We start from the raw sequence: 13,655 nt of genomic DNA, 5'->3' as shown, positions 1-13,655 counted from the left end.
CATAATGATAATAATATACTGAATAAAACTGGACAGTTTCTTACTTCCAGGTTGTGTATAACATAATGATAATAATATACTGAATAAAACTGGACAGTTTCTTACTTCCAGGTTGTGTATAACATAATGATAATAATATACTGAATAAAACTGGACAGTTTCTTACTTCCAGGTTGTGTATAACATAATGATAATAATATACTGAATAAAACTGGACAGTTTCATACTTCCAGGTTGTGTGTTCGAGAACAAGGTGTACTTCCCTGATGAGGACATTAACCATGGACCAGGAGGAACCAACTGCTGGAGACGATGGTGCTCCAACGGCACTGCTATAAAGACGTCACTACCATGTTGTGCGTAGCTGCCTCTTCTCATGCTAGACACACACACACACACACACACACATACATTAGTCAGAGTGAACTTTGTTTTGTTGACAGTAAGTCAAGCTTCATTCTTGCAGTGTTGCCAATAGTTCCCGACGCACACTGTTGTCATCCTGTCTGTTTTCCGTGACGTCATCCACGTCTCTCTCTCCTCCTCCTTCACTCAATACATTTGTGTCCTCCCTGTACGCTGAGTAATTACCATCATGGCAGATTATGTAATGAGTTAATGTGTGATGAGACTTGTTAAGTGTTGTTGCTGCACCACAACAGGTTGTGTGAAGGCAGGAAAGTTTTACAACTGTGGCACCAAACTCCACCCTACTGTCCCCTCCTGCAACGTTGACATGTGTGTTGACGGAAGGATCAAACGTTCCCACAACCCAGGATGTAAGTAACCGTTGTTCATTATGTACAACCCAACCAACACAGGAATGATAACCCGACATGACACAAGACGGAGGAGGAGGTCATGCTGTCTCATACTACTGCCTCATTCACATATCTAGGATACTACTGCCTCTTTCAGATATCTAGGATACTACTGCCTTCTTCAGATATCTAGGATACTACTGCCTTCTTCAGATATCTAGGATAATACTGCCTGCTTCAGATATCTAGGATAATACTGCCTTCTTCAGATATCTAGGATAATACTGCCTTCTTCAGATATCTAGGATGATACTGCCTTCTTCAGATATCTAGGATAATACTGCCTTCTTCAGATATCTAGGATAATACTGCCTTCTTCAGATATCTAGTTTTATGATACTGCCTTCTTCAGATATCTAGGATAATACTGCCTTCTTCAGATATCTAGGATAATACTGCCTTCTTCAGATATCTAGGATACTACTGCCTGCTTCAGATATCTAGAATAATACTGCCTTTTTCAGATATCTAGGATAATACTGCCTTCTTCAGATATCTAGGATAATACTGCCTTCTTCAGGTATCTAGGATACTACTGCCTGCTTCAGATATCTAGGATAATACTGCCTTCTTCAGATATCTAGGATAATACTGCCTTCTTCAGATATCTAGGATAATACTGCCTTCTTCAGATATCTAGGATAATACTGCCTTCTTCAGATATCTAGGATGATACTGCCTTCTTCAGATATCTAGGATAATACTGCATTCTTCAGATATCTAGGATACTTCTGCCTTCTTCAGATATCTAGGATAATACTGCCTTCTTCAGATATCTAGGATAACACTGCCTTCTTCAGATATCTAGGATGATACTGCCTTCTTCAGATATCTAGGATACTAATGCCACTTTCAGATGTCTAAGATACTATTGCCTCTTTCAAATATCTAGGATACTACTGCCTCTTTCAGATATCTAGGATACTACTGCCTCTTTCAGATATCTAGGACACTACTGCCTCTCTCAGACATCTAGGATATCAATGCCTCTTTTAAATATTTAGGATACTACTGCCTCTTTCACATGTCTAGGATCCTACTGCCTCTTTCAAATGTGTAGGATACTACTGCCTCTTTCAGATTTCTAGGATACTTTTGCCTCTTTCAGATATCTAGGATACTAATGCCTCTTTCAGATATATAGGGTACTACTTACTCTTTCAGATGTCTAGGATACTACCGCCTCTTTCAGATATCTAGCATACTACTGCCTCTTTCAGACATCTAGGATACTATGGCCACTTTCAGATAACTAGGATACTACTGCCTCTTTCAGATATCTAGGATACTACTACCTCTTTCAAATGTCTATGATACTACTGCCTCTTTGAGATGTCTGGATACTACAGCCTCTTTCAGATATCTAGTATACTACTGACTCTTTCAGATGTCTAGGATACTACTGCCTCTTTCATATATCAAGGATACTACTGCCTCTTTCAAATGTCTAGGATACTACTGCCTCTTTCAGATGTCTAATATACTAATACCTCTTTCAGATATCTAGGATACTACTGACTCTTTCAGATGTCTAGGATACTACTGCCTCTTTCAGATGTCTAGGATACTACTGCCTCTTTCAGATATCTAGGACACTACTGCCTCTTTCAGATATCCAGGGTACTACTTCCTCTTTCAGATGTCTAGGATACTACTGCCTCTTTCAAATATCTAGGATACTACTGCCTCTTTCAGATGTCTAGGATACTACTGCTTCTTTCAGATATCTAGGTTACTACTGCCTCTTTCAGATGTCTAGGGTACTACTGCCTCTTTCAGATATCTAGGATACTACAACCTCTTTCAGATGTCTAGGATACTACTGCCTCTTTCAGATATCTAGGATACTGCTGCCTCTTTCAGATATCCAGGTAACTACTGTATCTTTCAGATATCTAGGATACTACTGCCACTTTCAGATGTCTAAGATACGACTGCCTCTTTCAGACATTTACGATACTACTGCCTCTTTCAGATATCTTCTATACTACTGCTTCTTTCAGATGTCTAGGATACTACTGCCTCTTTCATGTATCTAGGATACTAATGCCTCTTTCAAATATCTAGCATACTCCTACCTTTACCAAATATCTAGGATACTACTGCCTCTTTCAGATGTCTAGGATACTACTGCCTCTTTCAGATATCTAGGATACTACTGCCTCTATCAGATATCTAAAATACTACTGCCTCTTTCGATATCGAGGATACTACTTCCTCTTTAAGATATCTAGGATACTACTGCCTCTTTCAGATATCTAGGATACTACTGCCTCTTTCAGATGTCTAGGATACCAATGCTTGTTTCATATATCTAGCATACTATTGCCTTTTTCAGATATCTAGGATACTACTGCCTCTTTCATATATCTAGGATGCTACTGCCTCTTTCAGATGTCTAGGATACTACTGCCTCTTTCAGATGTCTAGGATACTACTACCTCTTTCAGATATCTAGGATATACTCCCTCTTTCACACACTTAGGATACTAATGCCTCTTTCAGACATCTAGGATACTATTGCATCTTTCAGACATCTAGGATACTGATGCGTTTCAGATCCTCAGGATGATATTACCTCTGTCATAAAGACATAAGTTGTTAATTGACTAAATTCTTTTGAAGATTCTGATATAATGTGTGTAAATATGATTGTCTTTGTTGTTGTTTGTTACTCATTGTATCATTTTATCTAGCATTTCTTGCTGCGTCAGATCTCCTGGCACTTGTTATTCTATCATTTATGTTGGCATTTATTACTCGTGTATTTTTTCATCGCATTTTTACTTGCTTAATATCTGACGATATTTCCTAATTACAGGTTGTATTGTGGACACAAATTTGTACAGGAACAACGACATAATACAGTCCTTCCCGAACTGTACGACCCATGTGTGTGTGGATGGTCAAGTTATGCAGCTTCCGTCACAAGAATGTAAGATCCATATATATGATTCAGCTTTATCCCTTATAAATAATGGAATAGGGAAAAGAAGAGAGAATGTTGGGGTGGAGAGAGTAGTGAGAGTAAGTGAGCTTGGAATGGAGACTTGTGTGAGAAAGTACCAGGAGAGACTGAGTACAGAAAGAAAAAAGGTGAGGACAAATTACGTAAGGGGAGTTAGGGGAGGAATGGGATGTATTTAGGGAAGCAGTGATGGCTTGCACAAGAGATGCTTGTGGCATGAGAAGTGTGGGAGGTGGGCAGATCAGAAAGGGTAGCGAGTGATGGGATGAAGAAGTAAGATTATTAGTCAGAGAGAAGAGAGAGGCATTTGGAGGATTTTTGCAGGGAAAAAGTGCAAATGACTAGGAGATGTATAAAAGAAAGAAGCAGGAGGTCAAGAGAAAGGTGCTAGAGGTGAAAAAGAGGGCAAATGAGAGTTGGGTTGAGAAAGTATCATCAAAATTTAGGGAGAATAAAAATGTACATATGTGCATGTGTGGGCGTGTATGTATATACATGTGTATGTGCGTTGGTTGGGCCATTCTTTCGTCTGTTTCCTTGCGCTACCTCGCTAAAGCGAGAGGCAGCGACAAAGTATGATAAAGAAATAAATATATATATATTTTTTTTCTTTGTCGCTGTCTCCCGCGTTTGCGAGGTAGCGCAAGGAAACAGACGAAAGAAATGGCCCAACGCACCCCCATACACATGTATATACATACGTCCACACACGCAAATATACATACCTACACAGCTTTCCATGGTTTACCCCAGACGCTTCACATGCCCTGATTCAATCCACTGACAGCACGTCAACCCGGTATACCATATCGATCCAATTCACTCTATTCCTTGCCCTCCTTTCACCCTCCTGCATGATCAGGCCCCGATCACACAAAATCTTTTTCACTCCATCTTTCCACCTCCAATTTGGTCTCCCACTTCTCCTCGTTCCCTCCACCTCCGACACATATATCCTCTTGGTCAATCTTTCATCACTCATTCTCTCCATGTGCCCAAACCATTTCAAAACACCCTCTTCTGCTCTCTCAACCACGCTCTTTTTATTTCCACACATCTCTCTTACCCTTACTTTACTTACTCGATCAAACCACCTCACACCACACATTGTCCTCAAACATCTCATTTCCAGCACATCCACCCTCCGGCGCACAACTCTATCCATAGCCCACGCCCCGCAACCATACAACATTGTTGGAACCACTATTCCTTCAAACATACCCATTTTTGCTTTCCGAGATAATGTTCTCGACTTCCACAAATTCTTCAAGGCTCCCAGGATTTTCGCCCCCTCCCCCACCCTATGATCCAATTCCTCTTCCATGGTTCCATCGCTGCCAGATCCACTCCCAGATATCTAAAACACTTCACTTCCTCCAGTTTTTCTCCATTCAAACTTACCTCCTAATTGACTTGACACTCAACACTACTGTACCTAATAACCTTGCTCTTATTCACATTTACTCTTAACTTTCTTCTTTCACACACTTTAACAATCTCAGTCACCAGCTTCTGCAGTTTCTCACATGAATCAGCCACCAGCGCTGTATCATCAGCGAACAACAACAGACTCACTTCCCAAGCTCTCTCATCCCCAACAGACTTCATACTTGCCCCTCTTTCCAAAACTCTTGCATTCACCTCCCTAACAACCCCATCCATAAACAAATTAAACAACCATGGGGACATCACACACCCCTGCCGTAAACCTACATTCACTGAGAACCAATCACTTTCCTCTCTTCCTACACGTACACATGCCTTACATCCTCGATAAAAACTTTTCACTGCTTCTAACATCTTGCCTCCCACACCATATAGTCTTAATACCTTCCACAGAGCATCTCTATCAACTCTATCATATGCTTTCTCCAGATCCATAAATGCTACATACAAATCCATTTGCTTTTCTAAGTATTCCTCACATACATTCGTCAAAGCAAACACCTGATCCACACATCCTCTACCACTTCTGAAACCACACTGCTCTTCCCCAATCTGATGCTCTGTACATGCCTTCACCCTCTCAATCAATACCCTCCCATATAATTTACCAGGAATACTCAACAAACTTATACTTCTGTAATTTGAGCACTGACTCTTATCCCCTTTGCCTTTGTACAATGGCACTATGCACGCATTCCGCCAATCCTCAGGCACCTCACCATGAGTCATACATACATTAAATAACCTTACCAACCAGTCAATAATGCAGTCACCCCCTTTTTTAATAAATTCCACTGCAATACCATCCAAACCTGCTGCCTTGCCGGCTTTCATCTTCGCAAAGCTTTTACTACCTCTTCTCTGTTTACCAAATCATTTTCCCTAACCCTCTCACTTTGCACACCACCTCGACCAAAACACCCTATATCTGCCACTCTATCATCTAACACATTCAACAAACCTTCAAAATACTCACTCCATCTCCTTCTCACATCACCACTACTTGTTATCACCTCCCCATTTGCGCCCTTCACTGAAGTTCCCATTTGCTCTCTTGTCTTACGCACTTTATTTACCTCCTTCCAGAACATCTTTTTGTTCTCCCTAAAACTTAATGAGCAGTGTGGTTTCAGAAGTGGTAGAGGATGTGTGGATCAGGTGTTTGCTTTGAAGAATGTATGTAAGAAATACTTAGAAAAGCAAATGGATTTGTATGTAGCATTTATGGATCTGGAGAAGGCATATGATAGAGTTGAAAGAGATGCTCTGTGGAAGGTACTAAGAATATATGGTGTGGGAGGCAAGTTGTTAGAAGCAGTAAAAAGTTTTTATCGAGGATGTAAGGCATGCGTACGTGTAGAAACAGAGGAAAGTGATTGGTTCTCAGTAAATGTAGGTTTGCAGCAGGGGTGTGTGATGTCTCCATGGTTGTTTAATTTGTTTATGGATGGGGTTGTTAGGGAGGTGAATGCAAGAGTTTTGGAAAGAGGGGCAAGTATGAAGTCTGTTGTGGATGAGAGAGCTTGGGAAGTTAGTCAGTTGTTGTTCGCTGATAATACAGCGCTGGTGGCTGATTCACGTGAGAAACTGCAGAAGCTGGTGACTGAGTTTGGTAAAGTGTGTGAAAGAAGAAAGTTAAGAGTAAATGTGAATAAGAGCAAGGTTATTAGGTACAGTAGGGTTGAGGGTCATGTCAACTGGGAGATAAGTTTGAATGGAGAAAAACTGGAGGAAGTAAAGTGTTTTAGATATCTGGGAGTGGATCTGGCAGCGGATGGAACCATGGAAGCGGAAGTGAATCATAGGGTGGGGGAGGGGGTGAAAATCCTGGGAGGCTTGAAGAATGTTTCGAAGTCGAGAACATTATCTCGGAAAGCAAAAATGGGTATGTTTGAAGGAATAGTGGTTCCAACAATGTTGTATGGTTGCGAGGCGTGGGCTATGGATAGAGTTGTGCGCAGGAGGGTGGATGTGCTGGAAATGAGATGTTTGAGGACGATATGTGGTGTGAGGTGGTTTGATCGAGTAAGTAATGTAAGGCTAAGAGAGATGTGTGGAAATAAAAAGAGCGTGGTTGAGAGAGCAAAAGAGGGTGTTTGGGCACATGGAGAGAATAAGTGAGGAAAGATTGACCAAGAGGATATATGTGTCGGAGGTGGAGGGAACGAGAAGTGGGAGACCAAATTGGAGATGGAAAGATGGAGTGAAAAAGATTTTGAGTGATCGGGGCCTGAACATGCAGGAGGGTGAAAGGAGGGCAAGGAGTAAAGTGAATTGGATCGATGTGGTATACCGGGGTCGACGTGCTGTCAATGAATTGAATCAGGGCATGTGAAGCGTCTTGGGTAAACCATGGAAAGTTCTGTGGGGCCTGGATGTGGAAAGGGAACTGTGGTTTCGAGCATTATTGCATGACAGCTGGAGACTGAGTGTAAACGAATGGGGCCTTTGTTGTTGTCTTTTCCTAGCGCTACCTCGCAAACATGAGGGGGGGAGGGGGATGTTATTCCATGTGTGGCGAGGTGGCGATGGGAATGAATAAAGGCAGACAGTGTGAATTGTGTGCATGTGTATATATGTATGTGTCTGTGTGTGTATATATATGTGTACATTGAGATGTATGGGTATGTATATTTGCGTGTGTCGACGTGTATGTATATACATGTGTATGGGGGTTAGTTGGGCCATTTCTTTCGTCTGTTTCCTTGCGCTACCTCGCTAACGCGGGAGACAGCGACAAAGCAATATATATATATATATATATATATATATATATATATATATATATATATATATATATATATATATATATATATATATATATATATATATATATTGTTGTTTCATGTGTGGCGGGGTGGCGACGAGAATGAATAAGAGCAAACAGTATGAATCATGTATATGTGTATATATGTATATGTCGGTGTGTGTATATATATGTATACGTTGAGATGTATAGGTATGCATATGTGCGTGTGCGGACGTGTATGTATATACATGTGTATGTGGGTGGGTTGGGCCACATACACATATACACATGTACATAATTCATACTGTCTGCCTTTATCCATTTCCATTGCCACCTCACCACATATGAAATAACAATCTCCCCCCCCCCCTTGCATGTGCACGAGGTAGCGTTCAGTCTCGAGCTGTCATGTATAGTGCACCGAAACCACAGCTCCCTTTCCACATCCAGGCCCCACAGAACTTTCCATGGTTTACCCCAGACGCTTCACATGCCCTAGTTCAATCCATTGACAGCACGTCGACCCCGATATACCAGATCGTTCCAATTCATTCTATTCCTTGCACGCCTTTCACCCTCCTGCATGTTTAGGCCGCGATCACTCAACATCTTTTTCACTCCATCTTTCCACCTCCAATTTGGTCTCCCACTTCTCCTCGTTCCCTCCACCTCTGACATATATATCCTCTTGGTCAATCTTTCCTCACTTATTCTCTCCATGTGATCAAATTATTTCAAAGCAAACTCTTCTGCTCTCTAACCACACTCTTTTTATTACCACACATCTCTCTTACCCTTTCATTACTTACTCGATAAACCACCTCACACCACATATTGTCTTCAAACATCTCATTTCCAGCATATCCACCCTCCTCCGCACAACTTTTTCTATAGCCCACACCTCGCAACCATACAACATTGCTGGAACCAATATTCCTTCAAACATACCCAGTTTTGCTTTCCGAGATAATCTTCTCGACTTCCACACATTCTTCAATGCTCCCAGAAATTTCACCCCTTCCCCCACCCTATGATTCACTTCCGCTTCCACGGTTCCATCCGCTGCCAAATCCACTTCCATATATCTAAAACACTTGACTTCCTCCAGCTTTTCTCCATTCAAACTTACCTCCCAGTTGACTTGTCCCTCAACCCTACTGTACCTAACAACCTTGCTCTTATTCACATTTACTCTCAGCTTTTTCTTTTACAACTCAATCACCAACTTCTGCAGTTTTTCACCCTTATCAGCCACCAGCGCTGTATCATCAGCGAACAACTGACTCTCTTCCCAAGCTTTCTCATCCACAACAGACTGCATACTTGACCCTCTCTCCAAAACTCTTGCATTCACCTCCCTAACACCCCATCCATAAACAAATTAAACAACCATGAAGACATCACACATCCCTGCCACAAACCAACAATCACTGTGAACTAATCACTTTCCTCTCTTCCTACACATACACATGCTTTACTTCCTCGATAAAAACTTTCACTGCTTCTAACAACTTGCCTCCCAAACCATATATTCTTAATACCTTCCACAGAGCATCTCTATCAACTATATCATATGCCTTTCCAGATCCATAAATACTACATACAAATCCATTTGCTTTTCTAAGTATTCCGCACATACATTCTTCAAAGCAAACACCTGATCCACACATCCTCTACCACTTCTGAAACCACACTGCTCCTCCCCAATCTGATGCTCTGTACATGCCTTCACCCTCTCAATCAATACCCTCCCATATAATTTACCAGAAATACTCAACAAACTTATACTTCTGTAATTTGAGCACTCACTTTTATCCCCTTTGCCTTTGTACAATGGCACTATGCAAGCATTCCGCCAATCCTCATGCACCTCACCATGAGTCATACATACATTAAATAACCTCACCAACCTGTCAACCATACAGTCACTCCCTTTTTCAATAAATTCCACTGCAATACCATCCAAACCCGCTGCCTTGCCGGATTTCATCTTCCGCAAAGCTTTTAAAACCTCTTATCTGTTTACCAAATCATTCCCCCTAACCCTCTCATTTTGCACACCACCTCGACCAAAACACCCTATATCCGCCACTCTATCATCAAACACATTCAACAAACGTTCAAAATACTCACTCCATCTCCTTCTCACATCATCACTACTTGTTATCACCTCCCCGTTTGCCCCCTTCACTGAAGTTCCCATTTGCTCCCTTGTCTTACGCACTTTATTTACCTCCTTCCAAAAATCTTATCATTCTCCCTAGAATTTAATGATACTCTCTCACCCCAACTCTCATTTGCCCTCTTTTTCACCTCTTGCACTTTCTCTTGACCTCCTGCCTCTTTCTTTTATACATCTCCCCCTCACTTGCATTATTTCCCTGCAAAAATTGTCCAAACCCCTCTCTGTTCTCTTTCACTAATAATCTTACTTCTTCATCCCACCACTCACTACCCTTTCTAATCTGCCCACCTCCCACGCTTCTCATGCCACAAGCATCCCTTGCGCGAGCCATCACTGCTTCCTTAAATAAATCCCATTCCTCCCCCACTCCTCTTACGTCCTTTGTTCTCACCTTTTTCCATTCTGTATTCAGTCTCTCCTGGTACTTCCTCACACATGTCTCCTTCCTAAGCTCACTTACTCTCAACACTCTCTTCACCCCAACATTCTCTCTTCTTTTCTGAAAACCTCTACAAATCTTCACCTTCGCCTACACAAGATAATGATCAGACATCCCTCCAGTTGCACCTCTCTGCACATAAACATCTAAAAACCTCTCTTTCGCACGCCTATCAATTAACAGGTAATCCAATAACACTCTCTGGCCATCTCGCCTACTTACATAAGTATACTTATGTATATCTCTCTTTTTGAACCAGGTATTCCCAACCACCAGTACATTTTTAGCACATAAATCTTCAAGCTCTTCACCATTTCCATTTACAACACTGAACATCCCATGTACACCAATTATTCCCATAACTGCCTCATTACTCACCTTTCCATTCAAATCGCCCATCACTATAACCCGGTCTCGTGCATCAAAACTACTAACACACTCACTCAGCTGCTCCCAAAACACTTGCCTCTCATGATCTTTCTTCTCATGCCCAGGTGCATATGCACCAATATCACCCATGTCTCTCCATCCACTTTCAGTTTTACCCATTTCAATCTAGAGTTTACTTTCTTACACTCTATCACATACTCCCACCACTCCTGTTTCATGAGTAGTGCTACTCTTCCCTTGCTCATGTCCTGTCAATAACCCCTGACTTTACTCCCAAGACATTCCCAAACCACTCTTCCCCTTTACCCTTGAGCTTCACTTCCCTCAGACCCAAAACATCCAGGTTCCTTTCCTCAAATATACTACCTATCTCTCCTTTTTTCTCATTTTGGTTACATCCACACACATTTTGACACCCCAGTTTGAGCCTTCGAGGAGGATGAGCAATCTGTTTCCCCTTTTAGAAAGCTGAAATGCAAGGAGGGGAGGGTTTCCAGTCCCTCAATCCTGTCCCCTTTAGTCGCCTTCTACGACACGTGAGGAATGCGTGGGAAGTATTCTTTCACCCCTATACCAATGGATATATATATATATATATATATATATATATATATATATATATATATATATATATATATATATATATATATATTCTTTCTTTTCTTTCATACTATTCGCCATTTCCCGCATTAGCGAGGTAGCGTTAAGAACAGAGGACTGGGCCTTAGAGGGAATATCCTCACCTGACCCCCTTCTCTGTTCCTTCTTTTGGAAAATTAAAAAAAAAAAAAAACGAGAGGGGAGGATTTCCAGCCACCCGCTCCCTCCCCTTTTAGTCGCCTTCTACGACACGCAGGGAATACGTGGGAAGTATTCTTTCTCCCCTATCCCCAGGGATAATATATATATATATATATATATACGAATAAAGTGCATATGAACGCGCACCTTCATAGAACATACAAACCTCCAACAGCCAGGATCGAACCCGGGACCCCTGTGCAAGAAGCGGGCATGCTAACCGCTAGGCTATGGGACTGTATAATAGGAAACAACTATTCGAAATACTAAGTTCTCGAATACCCTTCGTCTCACAATGGTGAGCAACAGGGTCTATACCGGTTATTTCCGAACAGTCGCACATAGCCAGCTGATAGCGTTTTACCGAACCTAAGTGTACAACTGGAGGGATGTCTGATCATTATCTTCTGGAGGCGAAGGTGAAGATTTGTATGGGTTTTCAAAAAAGAAGAGAAAATGTTGGGGTGAAGAGGGTGGTGAGAGTAAGTGAGCTTGGGAAGGAGACTTGTGTGAGGAAGTATCAGGAGAGACTGAGTACAGAATGGAAAAAGGTGAGAACAAAGGTGGTAAGGGGAGTGGGGGAGGAATGGGACGTATTTAGGGAAGCAGTGATGCCTTGCGCAAAAGATGCTTGTGGCATGAGAAGCGTGGGAGGTGGGTTGATTAGAAAGGGTATTGAGTGGTGAGATGAAGAAGTAAGATTATTAGTGAAAGAGAAGAGAGAGGCATTTGAACGATTTTTGCAGGGAAAGGGAAATAATACAAATGACTGGGAGATGTATAAAAGAAAGAGACAGGAGGTCAAGAGAAAGTGCAAGAGGTGAAAAAGAGGGCAAATGAGAGTTGAGGTGAGAGAGTATCATTAAATTTTAGGGAGAATAAAAAGATGTTCTGGAAGGAAGTAAATAAAGTGCGTAAGACAAGGGAGCAAATGGGAACTTCAGTGAAGGGGGCTAATGGGGAGGTGATAACAAGTAGTGGTGATGTGAGAAGGAGATGGAGTGAGTATTTTGAAGGTTTGTTGAATGTGTTTGATGATAGAGAGGCAGATATAGGATTTTTGGTCGAGGTGGTGTGCAAAGTGAGAGGGTTAGGGAAAATAAATTGGTAAACAGAGAAGAGGTAGTAAAAGCTTTGCGGAAGATGAAAGCCGGCAAGGCAGCAGGTTTGGATGGTATTGCAGTGGAATTTATTAAAAAAGGGGGTGACTGTATTGGTGACTGGTTAGTAAGGTTATTTAATGTATGTATGACTCATGGTGAGGTGCCTGAGGATTGGCGGAATGTTTGCATAGTGCCATTGTACAAAGGCAAAGGGGATAAGAGTGAGTGCTCAAGTTACAGGGATATAAGTTAGTTGAGTATTCCTGGTAAATCATATGGGAGGGTATTGATTGAGAGGGTGAAGGCATGTACAGAGCATCAGATGGGAGAAGAGCAGTGTGGTTTCAGAAGTGGTAGAGGATGTGTGGATCAAGTGTTTAATTTGACGAATGTATGTGAGAAATACTTAGAAAAGCAAATGAATTTGTATGTAGGATTTATGGATCTGGAGAAGGCATATGATAGAGTTGATAGAGATGCTCTGTAGAAGGTACTAAGATAATATGGTGTGGGAGGCAAGTTGTTAGAAGCAGTGAAAAGTTTATATCGAGGATGTAAGGCATGTGTACGTGTAGGAAGAGAGGAAAGTGATTGGTTCTCAGTCAATGTAGGTTTGCGTCAGGGGTGTGTGATGTCTCCATGGTTGTTTAATTTGTTTATGGACGGGTTTGTTAGGGAGATGAATGCAAGGGTTTTGGAAAGAGGGGCAAGTATATATATATATATATATATATATATATATATATATATATA

At 41.5% G+C, this 13,655-nt stretch overlaps 1 protein-coding gene across 1 annotated transcript in view; it reads left to right on the top strand.

Annotated features, from left to right (window-relative positions):
* Window positions 1–211: 211 nt before the first annotated feature.
* LOC139758847 (BMP-binding endothelial regulator protein-like) overlaps window positions 212–13,655 on the top strand; it is a 138,032-nt gene continuing 124,588 nt past the window's right edge. The window contains exons 1-3 of the mRNA XM_071680705.1: window positions 212–356; window positions 663–779; window positions 3,643–3,756. Coding sequence (XP_071536806.1) covers window positions 737–779; window positions 3,643–3,756 — 157 coding nt within the window. The 5' untranslated portion in view covers window positions 212–356; window positions 663–736. The remainder of the gene's footprint in view (window positions 357–662; window positions 780–3,642; window positions 3,757–13,655) is intronic.

This window comes from Panulirus ornatus, chromosome 31 (genome assembly GCF_036320965.1).
Source record: "Panulirus ornatus isolate Po-2019 chromosome 31, ASM3632096v1, whole genome shotgun sequence".
Lineage (NCBI taxonomy): Eukaryota > Metazoa > Arthropoda > Malacostraca > Decapoda > Palinuridae > Panulirus > Panulirus ornatus.
This window is presented reverse-complemented; position numbering and strand designations above follow the sequence as displayed.